This window comes from Hypanus sabinus, chromosome 3, assembly GCF_030144855.1.
Source record: "Hypanus sabinus isolate sHypSab1 chromosome 3, sHypSab1.hap1, whole genome shotgun sequence".
NCBI lineage: Eukaryota > Metazoa > Chordata > Chondrichthyes > Myliobatiformes > Dasyatidae > Hypanus > Hypanus sabinus.
This window is the reverse complement of record NC_082708.1, coordinates 190,871,513-190,888,356: the sequence shown is the minus strand read 5'-3', so window position 1 is coordinate 190,888,356 and position 16,844 is coordinate 190,871,513. Positions and strand designations below refer to the sequence as shown.

At 45.4% G+C, this 16,844-nt stretch overlaps 1 protein-coding gene across 3 annotated transcripts in view; it reads left to right on the top strand.

Annotated features, from left to right (window-relative positions):
• LOC132392005 (up-regulator of cell proliferation-like) overlaps positions 1-15,947 on the top strand; it is a 41,408-nt gene extending 25,461 nt beyond the window's left edge. For 2 of the 3 annotated variants that reach the window (XM_059965895.1, XM_059965894.1), the window contains one exon: positions 7,327-15,947. In XM_059965895.1, coding sequence (XP_059821878.1) covers positions 7,844-12,673 — 4,830 coding nt within the window. In that variant the 5' untranslated portion in view covers positions 7,327-7,843 and the 3' untranslated portion in view covers positions 12,674-15,947. Of the gene's footprint in view, positions 1-4,793; positions 4,885-7,326 lie in introns of those variants that run through there. The other variant, XM_059965896.1, reaches the window with a different exon arrangement.
• The last annotated feature ends 897 nt before the right edge of the window (positions 15,948-16,844 follow it).

Here is a 16,844-nt window from a genome sequence, read left to right as displayed (position 1 = left end):
TAACCCATCTTTTTTCTGCAGGTCGTACCTCCCCCAGAAGATACCCCAATGATCCAGGAACCCGAAGCCCTGCCCCCTACACCAGTCTGTCAGCCACGCATTAATATATCTGATCATGCTGTTCTTGTGCTCGTTAGCATGTGTCACAGGCAGCAATCCTGAGATTACTACCCTGCAGGTCCTGCTTTTCAGCTTCCAACTCAACTCCCTGAATTCTCTCTTCAGGACCTTCTCCCTTTTTCTACCTATGCCATTGTTACCAATGTGTATCAGGACTTCTGGCTTTCTATTAGAATACTTTTTTCTCTTTGGGATGTATATATCCTATGCCTTCCAAATTGCTTCCAGAAATTCCAGTCAATGCTGCTCTGTCACCATCCCTGCCGGAGTTCTTTTCCAATAAATTCTGGCCAACTCCTCTCTCAAGCCTCTGTAATTCCCTTTGCTCCACTGTAGTACTGATACATCTGACTTCAGCTTCTCCTTCTCAAATTTCAGTGTGAATCTGATCGTATTATGATCACTTGACCTGAAAGGTTCTTTTACCTTAAACATGCTAATCAATTCTGGCTCATTGCACCACACCCGATCCAGAATCCCCTAGTGGGCTCAATGACGAGCTGCTCTAAAAAGCCAATCGTAGGCATGCTAGAAATTCCCCTCTCGGAATCCAGTACCAACCTGATTTTACCAGTCTACCTGCATAATGAAGTCCCCCATGACTATTGTAACATTGTCCTTTTGGCTTGTATATTTTTAACCTTCTATTGTAATTTGTAGACCACATCCTTACTACTGATTGGGGGTTTGTATACATCTCCCATCAGGGTCTTTCTACCCTTGCAGATCCTGGCTCTACCCACAATGATTCAAGTTAAAAAAGTCTTTAATAAGTCAGAAAAGTATTTAATTGGAATGAGGGGAATTATGAGGCTATCAGGCAGGAACTTGGGAAGCTTAAATTGGAAACAGATGTTCTCAGGGAAAGGAACAGAAGAAATGTGGTAAATGTTCAGGGGATATTTGTGTGGAGTTCCGTATAGGTACGTTCCAATGAGACAGGGAAGTTATGGTAGGGTACAGGAACCGTGGTGTATAAAGGCAGCAGTAAATCCAGGCAAGACAATAAAAAATCTTACAAAATATTCAGAGAGCTAGGTAATGTTAGAGATCTAGAAAATTATAAAGCTAACAGGAAGGAGCTTAAGAAGGAAATGTGGAGAGCCAGAAGGAGCCATGAGAAGGCTTTGGCGGACAGGATTAAGGAAAACCCCAAGACATTCTACAAGTATATGAAGAGCAAGAGGATAAGAAGTGAAAAAATAGGACCAATCAAGTGTGACAGTGGTAAAGTGTATGGAACTGGAGGAAATAACGAAGGTACTTAATGAATACTTCAGTATTCACTATGGAAAAGGATCTTGGTGATTGTAGTGATGACTTGCAGTGGACTGAAAAGTTTGAGCATATGGATATTAAGAAAGAGGATGTGCTGGAGCTTTTGGAAAGCATCAAGTTAGATAAGTCACCGGACCAGATGAGATGTACTCCAGGCTACTGTGGGAGGCGAGGGAAGAGATTGCTGAGCCTCTGGCGATGATCTTTGCATCATGATTGGGGACGGGAGAGGTTCCGGAGGATTGGAGGGTTGCGAATGTTTTTCATTTATTCAAGAAAGTGAGTAGAGATAGCCCAGGAAATTATAGACCTGTGAGTCTTACTTCAGTGGTTGGTAAGTTGATGGAGAAGATCCTGAGAGGCAGGATTTATGAACATTTGGAGAGGTATAATATGATTAGGAATAGTCAACATGGCTTTGTCAAGGGCAGTTGTGCCTTACGAGCCTGACTGAATCTTTTGAGGATGTGACTAAACACATTGATGGAGGAAGAGCTGTAGATGTAGTGTATATGGATTTCAGCATGGCATTTGATAATGTACCCCATGCAAGGCTAATGAGAAAGTAAGGAGGCATGGGATCCAAGGGGACATTGCTTTGTGGATCCAGAACTGGCTTGCCCACAGAAGGCAAAGAGTGGTTGTACACGGGTCATATTCTGCCTGAGGTCGGTCACCAGTGGAGTGCCTCAGGGATCTGTTCTGGGACCCCTACTCTTTGTGATTTTTATAAATGACCTGGATAAGGAACTGGAGGGATTCATTGTTAAATTTGCTGATGACACAAAGGTTGGAAGTGTTGTGGATAGTGTGGAGGGCTGTCAGAGATTACAGCGGGACATTGATAGGATGCAAAACTGGACTGAGAATTGACAGATGGAATTCAACCCAGATAAGTGTGAGGTGGTTCATTTTGGTAGGTCAAATATGATGGCAGAATATAGTATTAATGGCAAGACTCTTGGCAGTGTGGAGGATCAGCGGGATCTTGGGTTCTGAGTCCTTAGGATGCTCAAAGCAGCTGCGCAGGTTGACTCCTGGTTAAGAAGGCATACGGCTTATTGGCCTTCATCAATCGTGGAATTGAATTTCGGAGCCAAGAGATAATGTTACAGTTATATAGGACCCTGGTCAGACCCCACTTGGAGTACTGTGCTCAGTTCTGGTCGCCTCACTATAGGAAGGATGTGGAAGCCATAGGAAGGGTGCAGAGGAGATTTACAAGGATGTTGCCTGGATTGGGGAACATGCCTTATGAGAATAGGTTGAGTGAACTTGGCCTTTTCTCCTTGGAGTGACGGAGGATGAGAAGTGACCTGATAGAGGTGTATAAGATAATGAGAGGCATTGATCGTGTGGATAGTCAGAGGCTTTTTCCCAGGGCTGAAATGGTTGCCACAAGGGGACACAGGTTTAAGGTGCTGGGGAGTAGGTACAAAGGAGATGTCAGGGGTAAGTTTTTTTACACACAGAGTGGTGAGTGCAAGGAGTGGGCTGCCGGCAACAGTGGTGGAGGTGGGTACGATAGGGTCTTTTCAGAGACTTTTGGATAGGTTCATGGAGCTTAGTAAAATAGAGGTCTATGGGTAATGCTAGTAATTTCTAAGGTAGGGACATGTTCGGCACAACTTTGTGGGCCAAAGGGCCTGTATTGTGCTGTAGGTTTTCTATGTTTCTATATTTCTAAAATATTCTGGCCCTGTGTCACTTCTTTCTAATGATTTGATTTCACTTTTTTACCGATAGAGCAACACAAACCCCCCACCGGCACACCCGGCCTTCCAGTCTGTCCTTTCAATAAAAATGTGTATCTCTGGATTAATCTCCCAGCTATAATCTTCTTTCAGCCTTGATTCAGTGTTGACTTCAACATTATACCTGCCAATCTACAACTGTGCTGCAAGTTCATCTGCCTTATTCCATATACTGCACCATTTCAAATATAAAACTTACAGTCCTGTATTCACCCTTGTCTGCCTTTTACATTGCAACTCAGCACGCTGACTGCAATTTTGCCCTGTCAACAGCTTCTCCTCACTACACAGTGCCTCTGTTTGTAAACCAACCACCTCATCTTCAGCATTGCCATCCGACTTTCTGACGCATTCATCACACTGACAAATCCAAATTGAATTAAATCCAAGATCTAATTTAGTGAAGAATTTGACCCTTGTAGTAAATCAAAGGCTGAGTTCATTAATGGTAAGCAGTGATGACTTTTATTGGTAATCTTGTTAAGATTCTAATAATCAATATAGGGTCACAAACAAGAGAAAATCTGCAGGTGCTGGAAATCCGAGCAACACACACAAAACACTGGAGGAACTCAGCAGGCCAGGCAGCGTCTATGGAAAATGTACAAATGACATTCTGGGCCGAGACCCTTCGGCAGGACGGGAGAAAAAAAGCTGAGGAGTAGATTTAAAATGTGGGGGGAGGAGGGAAACACGAGCCTGGGTGGGGGGAGGGACAGAGTAAAGAGCTGGGAAGTTGATGGATGAAAGAGACAGAAGACGATGGAAGAAAGAAAAAGGGGGAAGGAGCACCAGAGGGAGGTGATGGGTGGGCAAGGAGATCAGGTGAGAGAGGGGAAGGGGAGGGGGTGGCTGGGGGCATTACTCCAAGTTTGAGAAATCAATGTTCATGCCATCAATACTCCAAGTGCGGCCTAACTAGTGTCTTATAAAAGCTCAGCATTCTATCCTTGCTTTTATGTTCTATTCCTCTTGGGAAAAAATGCCAACATTGTTTTTGCCTTCTTTACCACAGACTCAACCCGTAAATTAGCCTTCTGGTAGGCTTGCACAAGGACTCCTAAAACCCTCTGAACCTCTGATATTTGAACCTTCTCCTCATTTAGATAATAGTCTGCACCATTATTCCTTTTACCAAAATGCATTATCATACATTTCCCAACACTGTATTCCATCGCCACTTTTTTGCCCATTCTTCCAATTTGTCCAAGTCCTGCTGCAATCACAATGCTTCCTCAGCACCACCTACCTGTCCACCAATCTTCGTATCATCCGCCAACTTTAACACAAAGCCATCTATTCCATTATCTAAATCATTGACAGACAATGTGAAAAATAAGTGTTCCAATTCTGACCCTTGAGGAACGCTGACAGACAACCAGAAAAGGTTATTTACATTCACAGCCTCCTGCCTGTCAACTACACCTCAATCCATACCAGTATCTTTCCACTGCCTCTCCTTTGCCCACCCTGCTTGTTACTTTCTCATAGAACTCTAACAGATTTGTCAGGCAAGATTACTCTTCACAGTAACCATGCTGACTTTGACTTATTTTATCATTAGTCTCCAAGTAGCTCGAAACTTTGTCCATAATAATCGACTCCAAATCTGTCCTTACCATTGAGGTTAGACTAACTGGCCTATAATTACCTCTCTTTTGACTTCATCCCTACTTAAAGAGTGGAGTGAAATTTGCAATCTTCCAGTCCTCGGGGACCATGCCAGAATCAGGTGATTCTTGAAATAACATGACCAATGTATCTGTTATCTCTTCAGCAACCTCTCTCAGGACTCTGGGATGTAGTCCATCTGGCCCAGGTGACTTATCCACCTTAAGATGTATCAGTTTGCCTAGCACTTTTTCCTTTGCAATAGCAATGGCACTCACTCCTGCTCCCTGACACTCACAGACCTCTGGCACACTGCTAGTGTCTTCCACAGTAAAGACAGATGCAAAGTACCCATTAAGTTCATCTGCCATTTCTTTGTCCCCCATTACTACTGTCACCAGCATCATTTTCCAGTGGTCCAATATCAACTCTCACTTCCCTTTTGTTCCTTATATAACTGAGAAATATTTTAGTATCCTGCTTTATATTATTGGCTTGGCTGCCCTCATTTCATTTTTTCCCTTCTTATAGCTTTTGTAATTACATTATCTTGGATTTTAAAAACTTCCCAATTATCCAACTTCTCACTTACTTTTACAACATAATATGCCATTTCCTTGGCTTTTATGCAGTCCTTAACTTCCTTCATCAGCCATGGTTGCCTACATCTGCCATTAGAGAGCTGCTTCTTCTGTGGGACATATCTATCCGAGCCTTGTGAACTATTCTCAGAAACTTCAGCCATCCCTGTCCTGCCATCATCCCCACCAGTATCCTCCTCCAATCCTCCTGGGCAAGCTCCTCTCTCGTGCCTCTGTAATTCCCTTTATTCCATTGTGATACTGATACATGTGACTTGTGCTTCTCCCTCTCAAATTGCAGTCTGAATTGAATCATATCATGACCACTGCCTCCTGAGGGTTCCTTTACAATGGTCATGTGGATAGCCAGGGACATTTTCCCAGGGCTGAAATGGCTAACACGAGGGGCATAGCTTTAAAGTGCTTGGAAATAGGTACCGAGAGGATGTCAGGGACAAGTTTTTCACACAGAGAGTGGTGGGTGCATGGAATGCACTGTCGGCGGTGGTGGTGGAGGCAGAAACGATAGGGTCTTTTAAGAACCTCCTAGTTAGGTACATGGAGCTTATAAAAATAGAGGACTATGCGCTCGGGAAATTCCAGGTAGTTTCTAGAGTAGGTTACATGGTCGGCACAACATTGTGGGCCGAAGGGCCTGTTATGTGCTGTAAATGTCTATGTTCTATTAAGCTCCCTCATCAGATCTGGGTTATTACACAACACCCAATCCAGGATAACCTTTCCCCGAGTAAGCTCAAGCACAAGCTGTTCTAAAATAAACATCTCATAGGCATTCAACATATTCCCTCTCTTGTGATCCAACACCAACCTGATTTTCCCAATCCCCTTGCATATTGAAGTCCCCCATCACAATTGTCATTACCCTTACTTCATGCCTTTTCCAGCTCCCTTGCAATCTGAACCCCACATCTTGGCTACTATTTGGAGTCCAATATATGGTTCCCAAAATGTTTTTTCACCCTTGCAATTTCTTAACTCCACCCACAAAGATTCAACATTCTCAGACACAATGTCACCTCTTTCTAAAGGTGTAATTCCATCTCTTACCAACAGAGCCACACCACTGCCTGTGCCTTCCTGTCTGCTGTTTTGATACAAAGATCTTTCCTGTAACACCATAGGATTTTATCTTGTTAAGCATCCTCATGTGTGGCACCTTATCAAATGCCTTTTGAAAATCCAAGTAAATGACATCCACTGCATCTTATTTGTCCACCCTGCTTGTTACTTCCTCAAAGAACTCTAACAGATTTGCCAGGCAAGATTTCCCTTTACAGAAACCATGCTGACTTTGACTTATTTTATCATTAGTCTCCAAGTACCCTGAAACCTCATCCATTATAACAGACTCCAACACCTTCCCAACCACTGAGGTTAGGCCTTCTTTCAGCCACGACTCAGTGATGCCCACAATGTCATACCGACCAATCTCTAATTGTGTCATGAGCTCATCAACCTTATTCCAAAAGCTATGCACATTTAAATCCAGCACCTTTAGTCCTGTATTCTTTGCCCTTTTAAATTTTGACTCTGTGGTACAATTTAGCTCTTTGCTCTGTCTGCATTTTTACCCAAACATTGGCCTGTTCTTTCTTACATTCATGTTACACCCATCATCTACTTGTAAACCCACTGGCCCATCCTCAGCTCTGTCACACTGGTTCCCATCCTGTGTTCTAGGTTCTATGTTCAATTTGTGTAGAGACTTGGACATTTCCCTCATCATGGTCATGAACAGCCCACCCCTTACAGTCAGCCTGTGCCCTGATCCTAGACTCATTAGCCAGTGGGAACATCCTCCCTGTATCCAGCAATGTTAAACTCTGTCCTCAGTTCAGTGAGATCACAACTCATTCTTCTAACCCCCAGTGAACAGAGGGCTGGTCAACTCAACTTCTCCTGATGTGACAGACTCACCAACACATGGAGCTGAAACACTGACCTTGTTTCTCTCTCCACAGATGCTGCCTGACCTGCTGAATATTTCAACGATTCTCTGATTTCACCCCAGGAAAAAATTCTGCAGAATCTTCATTACACTCCCTTGAGAGAAAGTGTATCATTCATTTACTACGGTCAACAAGTTTGTACCCAGTCCTCCTGGTGTGGTGTCATGAAGACCAGTTATAATTCTGTGACCAATTCCAGGTTGCCATGGTGATCACCTACCGACTGTACTCAGTACACACTGTGCCAGGACAACGATCACCAGCCAGAGGCACGAAACCATTCAGCCCTGTGATCCTGGGACAGGAGCTGTGTATTCCAATAAGACATCAGGCACAGCAAATATCCAGGACAGGAATCAAGTGAAAACCATAAATCTTTGGAGACAAGTTTTATCTTTGTGAGAATTCAAGAAACAGAACAGTACTCCTATTCCCAAAACACCCCAATCAGCACGTCGCTCCCCGAAGTAGTCCCACCTCTAAGAAAGAGAACAGAGATTCCAGGAGAACACAGAGCGCATCAGAGACGATGACGAACATTTTACCTGGTGGAAATAATGAGTCTGTAAATCTCAGCCCCCCACAAATTGTAAAGGATTTGGGATTACAGGATCTATATCCTCACAAATTGTCTCTTCAGACCGTGCGGGAGGTGTCCCAGGATAAACCAGAGGACAGCAAACCAACTTGTGCAGAAGATCTTCCCTGGCGATTTCTCCAAAGGATCCTCTCAGCCAATTCACTGGCGAGGAATCCTGACTGGCCACCTGATCTGTCCTTGGACAGTGAGGATGAAGATGATGATGATGAAGACTTCAGTGATTTCTTTGAAGTTAAAGGACATGGGAATCATGGGATGAATCCTCTGGATATCATTGCTGCCATTTTCCTCTGTGCTGACCACTCTCTCCAGCAGGAACTGATGCTGAAGATGTCTCTGTGCCAGTTTGCATTACCCTTTCTGATGCCAGACACTCACAGTCACCCCATGGACAAGGTGAGGGGACCCACAGAAGGGCCTGGTGCCACCCTTCTCCTCTGGGCCATGAGGCCCATTGTTAAAACATGGTGCCCACATTCTCCTACAGACAGCAGCCCCGTTGTGGAGGTGCCCATCGTGACAGCGGCCATGCCAACGGTGTCCTTCCTCAGACTGGGAAGGTGCACAGTGTCCAAATCCCGAATCCTCAATCTCACCCTGAGTCAGGCACAGCTGCAGCAGAACATCTTCCTGCACTCCGAGATGGAATGTGGGAATGTGCCCCGCAGGATATCCGATGGAATGGCTGAGATCAGCTGGTATCTCCCTTCTGGGAAGAGAAACACGGATATTTTCCCAGAGGCTGCTGCATTCATTAACCTCCGAGGCGATGCTGAAACTTTCCAGGGAAACGCTCGGTTTCTGGCAAAAGTATCTGCTGCTCTCTTTATTTTCATTGATGTTATCGGTGAGAAGGAACGAGAATTCCTCACCTCTCTCACACAGTCACCAACAAAACTCTTTCTCATAGTCAACACCCACATCAATCAGCAACACATAACCCCTGAGCAGGTGAAGAATCTGTTCAAAGATCTAAAGTTAGAACGTCAACAACGCATTCTTCGGACAAATGTAAATGAGGCTAAACTTGTGGAAAAGCTCCGTTCTCAGATCAAACAAGTAATTCTAATGAGGGACAGGGACCAGACCTTGCTGAGCCTGGAGAAAATGGCTGACATTGCAATGGAAAGTGGGATTGAGGTCGGCGAACGTCAACCTGAAATACAACGAGCCAAGGAACTGACCAAAATACTGGACAGACTTGACTCAGGAGACATTACTGGGTATAAAAGGAGAGTGTTGCCCTTTCATGGAGAGCCCTGGCAAGGGTTGTCTAAAGTTGAAAAAGAGAAATCGCGGATGAAACTCCGTGGGGACAGAACCACAGTCGTGTATAACCACCAACTGGACCAGGAGAAGAACAGAATCCGGGAAGCTCAGCTCAGACAGAGTCTGTCGGACGAAATGCGGCTGTTCATTGAATACCTCACCCGTCATGGTGGGGTTGACAGAGCCATTTCCCTACAGTGGCTGAAGCTGGAACTGGACAGTAAATCACGGGAAGTTATGGCAGGATTGCGTAGAATTTATAAAGAACTGTGCAAAGACTCAAAGCAGAAGGTGAAGGAACTGAAGGAGTTGGATCAGAAGATGTCTGATAGTTCCCTGGGACTCGAGCATTTCATGAGGGAACTTGGCCAGATTTATGAACTTTCAGTGACTCGACACAACGTCACCCGAAGGACACAGATCCACCCAAAGGTGTCGCAGTTCCCAGGGGTTGCTGCTGAACTGTTGCTGGAAGGGTTCCCACTGGAACTCATCGATGGAGACGTTTCCAACGTTCCCATTCCATGGATCACTGCCGTACTCACAGAGCTGGCCAACAAAGTGGGAAGAGCTTGCCGAGTGTTTGTGCTGACAGTGATCGGAGTTCAGAGCTCGGGCAAGTCCACACTCCTCAACACAATGTTCTGTTTGCGGTTTGCTGTGAGCAGCGGCCGATGTACTCGAGGGGCCTACATGCAGTTGATCAAAGTCACAGGGAGCCTGGCCGAGGAGCTGGGCTGTGAGTTCATCCTGGTCATTGACACAGAGGGGCTGAGAGCCCCAGAACTCGCAACACTGACAGACAGCTACGAGCACGACAATGAGCTGGCAACGTTCGTGGTTGGATTAAGCAACTTAACGTTGGTAAACATCGGGATGGAAAATCTGTCAGAGATGAAAGATATTTTACAGATTGTTGTTCATTCCTTAATCCGCATGAGGGAGACAGGAAAAGGGCCAAAGTGCATATTTGTGCACCAGAACGTCGGCGATGTGAGTGCGCACGAGCAGAATCTGAGAGGCCGTCAGAAACTCCTGGAGCAGCTGGATAAGATGACAGAGGCTGCAGCAAAGCTGGAGAAGGTAGACCGAGTAACGTTCCGGGATGTGATGGACTATGATGCTGACAAGGACAACTGGTACATCCCTGGTCTGTGGCATGGTACACCCCCAATGGCTGCAGTCAACACCGGCTACAGTGAACACGTCTCCCAACTGAAGAAGAACCTAATTCAGTGTCTACTCCAACGGAGCAAAAGCCAAAGAGCTTTCACTATTCCGGACTTTATCAAATGGATGGCTGGGCTTTGGGAGCAGGGGAAACACAAAAATTTCATTTTCAGCTTCCAGAACAGCCTGTTCGCAGAGGCTTACAACCATCTCTCCGTGAAGTACAAGGACTGGGAGTGGGAACTCCACAAATTCACTCACTCCTGGGGAAATGAGGCTGAAAATAGAATCAGCAATGCCAAAGGAGATCTCACCGAACTGCTCCATAATCTGGAGAGGGAGATGAGGACAGAGATGAACAAAAGGGAGGGTGTCACTCTGGATAAACTACAAGCTCTGTATGAAAGTGGGGCTGATAACGTGTATCTGATGGAGAAATACAGAGAGGAATTTAAGCACAGCATCTCCAGTTTATGCAGCCAACTTCAGTGCGATTCAACGCAGAGATGTAGAGATGCCGTGAGTAGACGAGTGGGACTACAGGGAGTGGATGATATTTGTAATAACTTTCACAAGCAGATTGGAGAACAGGTGAAGGAGCTTTTACAGAAGTGTAAAGCAGCAAATCGGGAGTTGGGTCAACAGGAATTGCAAAATGAATTTGAAACAATGTGGAAAAGTACACTCTCTCAGCTGGAGTATCAGCCCTGCAGAAAAAGAAAGATTGAACAGGAGATTGAAAATCTTCTCAGAGAGGAAACAAAAACTCAAGGGAGAGTGATTAATGAAAGGCTAAAAGGTAACAATCTCTGTGAACTGGGGACCCAGTACTTTCAGATTGAAGAGAAACACATCAATGTGTCACGTTGGAGATGGGGTACAAGTAAACACATTCCATCCAGATTGAAATCAGATCTCGATCAAGCAGCAATGATTACAAAGCCCATCGAGGATGAATGCAGACATTGGATCACTGACATCACAAAAAAGGACATGGATTATGACAAAAAATATTGCATTGAACTTTTGAACATGATAGAGGGAAACGTTGACAATATTTCACATCAAAACTTTTCAATGTCTGAGGTTTTCAAGGCCGAGTTTAAACTTCACCTGTGTGGTTACGCTGTACCAAGATTCCAGGAGATGCACAGGAGGTTTATCCACAACCACGACCCACAGAGAAGACTGGAAAACATGAAAAGTCAATACTTTGATCTCTTCATGGATATTTACACAGAGCAGGATGAGAACCAGAGACAAGCAGAACGATTTGCACGATCTTGTTTCTTGCCAGCTCTCCGAGACGCCACCCTCAAGACTCTCAGCGTGAACATCGTGGATGATATGAAAAAACACGACCCTGAGCGACAGTACAGTCTCCGCAACAACTTCACTGTGGCCCTCCTGGTCCACCTGAAACAAACACATCAATTTGATGAATATCTCCGGTACATCAGAGATTTTGAGAATTTCGCCAAAGACTGGCTCCATCAGCAAGTTATTAAACACTGCAAGACAGAACACGATGGGGAGAGCACATTTACCCGTCTGGCTAAAGAAATCCTCACAGAGATCACTGGGCAAGCTAAGGACATTGTTCAGGATGCAGTGAAGCAGAACTTTGCTGGAAATGCTCAGAGCTTCCTAAACACGTTTGTTGAAAAGTTAAACACAAGAATCTCGATGCCCAAAGATGAGATGAAACTTGTTCTGTTTCAGAGTGGCAGTGATGGCAAGAAATGTGCAGAAGCCATTCTGCCATGTATTGAAGAGATGGAGAAGAAACTCCTCGATGAGGTAAAAGGCTGGGATGTCAAAGCAAAGATTGAAGAATTATCCATTAAACCCAGGGAGGAGTTGTTCAAAGGGTTATTCAATTGTACAAAGAAATGTCCTTTCTGTGGGGTTTTCTGTGACTCAGAGACCCCGGTTCACTCACAACACTCCTGTAAACAGCACAGACCTAGAGGACTCAACGGATGTCAATTGATAGACAGTGAACGTCTTGCAATGGGTATCTGCACAGCTTCAGTCGCAAGTGATAGATCATTCCAAAGTAAAGACACAAATGGGAAATTCCATCCCTACAAGGATTATCAAACAGTCAATGATTACTACAAATCCTGGATTATCCAAAGGGAGATCTCCGCACAGGCAGCATCCTATTGGAAGAAGGTTTTCTACACTTTCAATCAGCAGTTTGCTGATGAATACGGAGCAAAGCCTGCAGAGATCAATGAAAGCTGGAACATTGACTGGGATGTGGTGAGGGAAGAAATGAACAAGATGTATAATACAACCATTCTGTCTTGGTAATGTCTCTTTAAATGGCGTTACTCAGTGAGAGACAGACAAAGGGAAACTGTGTCGGAAGGATTGGACAGAATAAAACAAAGTGTGTTCAAATCCAAATCCAATCACAAGTCATCAAAATAATTAGCAGAGCAGAGGGAATGTTTCATTCCTATGTTCATGGTCAATAAAGTCCTCACTTACTCTCCCTTTCCCCATAACTCAAGTCCTGGCAACATCCTTGTAAATTGTCTCTGCTCTCTTTCAAGCTTATTAATATCTTTCCTGTGGGGAGATGACCAGAACTGCACACAATACTCCAAACTAGGCCTCTCCACAGTATTGTCCAGCTTCCAAATCCCAACTCCTGTAATCAGTGCCCTGATTTATGAAGGATAATGCACCAGACACTCTCTTTATGACCCTATCTACCTGTGATGCCTCTTTCAATGATGGCTCTGTATTTCCAGTCCCTTTGTTCTACATCAACATTATTCCCACCCTTATCCCGATATCCCTGATCCCTCTCATTCCCAGAAATATGCTGATCTTGCTTTTGAGCAAGCCAATCCCTGAGCTTCTCTCTACAGCTCCAGGGTGGAGAATCTTTGCCCCTCATCTCCACTCACATTCCCATTTCAGTAAACTTGGAAATGTTACTTTTGGTCTCCTCAGGGAAATAACTGACTGTGAATAACTGGGGCCCAAGCACTGATCCCTGTCTGAAACACCCCACGGATCACAGACCAGTCATGTGAGAAGGACACATTCCTTCCTGCCATTTCCTTTCTCTATGTTAACCAATGTTCAGTCCATGCTGGAAATCTCTCCCAGTTCCAAGTGCTCTCGTCTTCTATCCCAACTCCATCTGCTCTGAACTTGTTCACCAACCTCCAGTGAGAGACCTCATCAATAACCTTCTGAAACTCCAAATACATCACATCTACTGGTTCCCCCTGAACGACTTCACTCGATACTTCCCCAAAGACCTCGGAAAGACCAGTCAAATGTGACTTCCATTTCATTAATCCAGGCTGACTCAACTCACTCATAATATTTTCCAATGACCTTGATATCACATCCTTCATTGTAGATTCCACCATTTCTCTGAATGCCAGTGACAGGCTAACAGTTTGGTAGCTCACTGTTTCCTCTCTCCCTGCACTCTGGAGGAGTTCAGAGAGTCTGTGGTCTGCTGACCTGATCCACTGAGTTCCAGCAGCTCGTTTTTCATCCCAGATTCCAGTCCCTGCAGACCCGTGTGTTCCCAGCAGACATCACTGAGCAGCTTCAGCAGGCAGCTCATTCCCTTCAGCACATTGAATAAAGCACTCTGCTCACACACTGTTTCTCCTCCCTCAGATGCTGCCCGACCTGCTGAGCATTTCCAGATTTCCAGCCTCTGCAGTTCTTTCATTGTCACTGACTCTGTCTGACCGTGTGAGATTTTCTAAACACCTTGTCATCGTTCCTTCAGTGTGTGTTCAGCATTTTCCCAGTGGCAGACAGCAAGACACCGAGTTTCCTGCTCTCTACCTCCGTCCTTTCTGAAATGGGATCCTTACATTTGTAGTTTTCCAATCAGCTGGGCCCATTCCAGACTCTGGGAAATCCTGGAACATCCCAGCAAACTGGAACGCCAACATTGGATCATGTAACCGTGTATCAGAGTACAGGCCTCTTCCCCGTGATATTGTGCCAACAACTTAAACAACTCCAAGATAAATCTAGCCCCTCCCTCCCACATGGCCCTCCATTTTTTCTGTCACCCATGTGTATTTAAGAGTCTATCAAATGCACCTGATGCCTTTGCCTCTACCACCAGCCCAGGAGTGTGTTCCACACCGACCACTCTCTGTGTAAAAATAACTTACCTCTCCTGTACTTTCTCTCCAAAACTTTAAAGTTAGGCTCCCTCATATTAGCCATTCTCCCCCACAGAAAAATGTCTCCGGCTGTCCAGTCGATCCATGGCACTTATCATTCTCTACACCTCTATCAAATCACCTCTCATCCTCATTGTCTCCAAAGAGAAAAGTCAAGCTCACTCATGAAATACAATGTTGGAAACTGCATGGTGATGCACTTTGGCAGGCTGTTTTCTAAATGGGGAAAAAGCAACAATCTGAGTTACAAAGGGATTTCGGAGTCCTTCTGCAGAACATAAAGGTGAACTTGCAGGTTGAGTCAGTGGGCAGGAAGGAAATGTTAGCATTCATTTCAAGACGTCCAGAATACAAGAGCAGGGATGTGATGCTGAGGCTTTATAAGGCACAGGTGAAGCTTTACCTTCTGTATTGTGAACAAATTTTGGCTCCTCACTGAAGAAAACATATGCTGGCATCGAAGAGTGAATTTGTGGAATTTGTTACCACATGCAACTTTGGAGGCCAGGTCATTTGGTGTTTTTAAGGCAGATATTGATAAGTTCTTGACTGGCTACAGCATTAAAAGTGATAGGGAGAAGGCTGGGGTGTGGGGTTGAAGAGGGGAAAAAAGGATCAGCCATGATTAAATGGCAGAACAGACTCGATGGGCCAAATGGCCAAATTCTGCTCATCTGTCTTATGATCTTTTGGTCTTTATTCCAGACAACATCCTGCTTCATCCCCTCTGCACCCTCTCTAAAGCTTCCACACCTTTCCTATAATTAGCAGCCAGAACTGAACATAATATTCCAAGTGTTGTCTGACCAGGGTTTATTGAGCTGCAACACGACCTCATAGCTATTGAACTCAATATCCTGATGAGTGAAGGCCAACATACCACACGCCTTATTAACTACCCTGTCAACTAACAGCAGCTTTGAGGGATCTATGGATTTGGACCCCAAGATCTTGCTGCTCCTCAACATTTCTATGAATCCTGTATTCTGCCTTGACATTTCACCTTCCAGAATGAATCACTTGACCCTTTTCTGGATTGAAGTCCATCTGCCACTTCTCAGCCCAGCTCTGCACCCTGTCAATATCCCGTTGTAACCTACGACAGCCTTCTACACTATCCACAACTCCACCAATCTTCATGTCATCTGCAAAGTCACTAACCCCACTTCCATTTCCTCATCCAAGTCCTTTGTAAAAGCCACAAAGAGCAGGGACCCCAGAACAAATCCCCATGGAACACATTGGTCATGGATCTCCAGGCAGAATACCCTCCCTAAACTCCCACCCTCTGCCTTTGTTGGGCAAGGCAATTCTGAATCCATGCAGCCATGTTTCAGATCCCATAACTCCTGGCTTGTGAATGACTCTACCTGCGGAGAGGAAGGAGGAGAAGCAGGAGGAGGATCAGGACGGGGTGGGGAGGGGAGGAAGTAGGGGGAGGGGAAGGGGAAAGTTTGAGGATGGGGATGATGGAGGAGGTAGGGGATGATGGATGGTGAAGGGAAGAGGATGGTAGAGGGTGGATGATAGTTGGGGAGAGGGATCATTGATGATAGGGGATAATGGATGGTGAGGGGGAAGGGAAGGTGGAGGGTGGATGATCATGGGGAGAGGGATCATTAATGTTGGGGGATGGTGGATGGTAGAGGGGAGGGGGATGGAGAGGTGTAGGGGAGGGAGATGTGAGAGAGAAAGTTTGAGATGTGGATGCTGGGAATAGTTCTAGAAACATTCCCCTGAGGAGAGGGACGGGATCTCTCACCAGTCTAGATGGCTCTGAGTGTGATCTCTGTCGAGGTCGAGGTTCAGACACATTTTTTTTCAGCTTTTTGTCTGTTTTGCATTTCTTTGTGCGGGGGGACACTTAGGGGTTAGGGGTTAGGGTTCAGGGACACAGAGCAGGAGCTGGTGTTCAGAGTCCAGGTCAGAGCTCCACAGTCGAAGGTCAGTTCAGCTGGTGGAAAGGATTGAGGTTAGCAATCCCTCTCAGTGAGTCTTGGGTTGGAGGTCCACGTGGACAAGAGGGTGAGATCCAAAGGTCAAAGTCCTGTGATCAGTGAGTCCTGGGGTCGATACCCAGAGGATGGAATGACCAGAGAAGCATCGCCCAAGGTTGAGGGCCACATGTCGGCAAGTCCATGGGGTGAAATCCAAAGATCAAATATCAAAACTGGTGGGTCCTGAGATCAAGGCCTGAAGGTAGAATCCCCAGGGTTGCCCTGTCTGGAGATCGAGGGACAATGTCTGTGAGTCCGTGCCAGGGACTGAGGCTGGAGGACCAATATCTGTAAGTCAGAGTCTGGGACCAA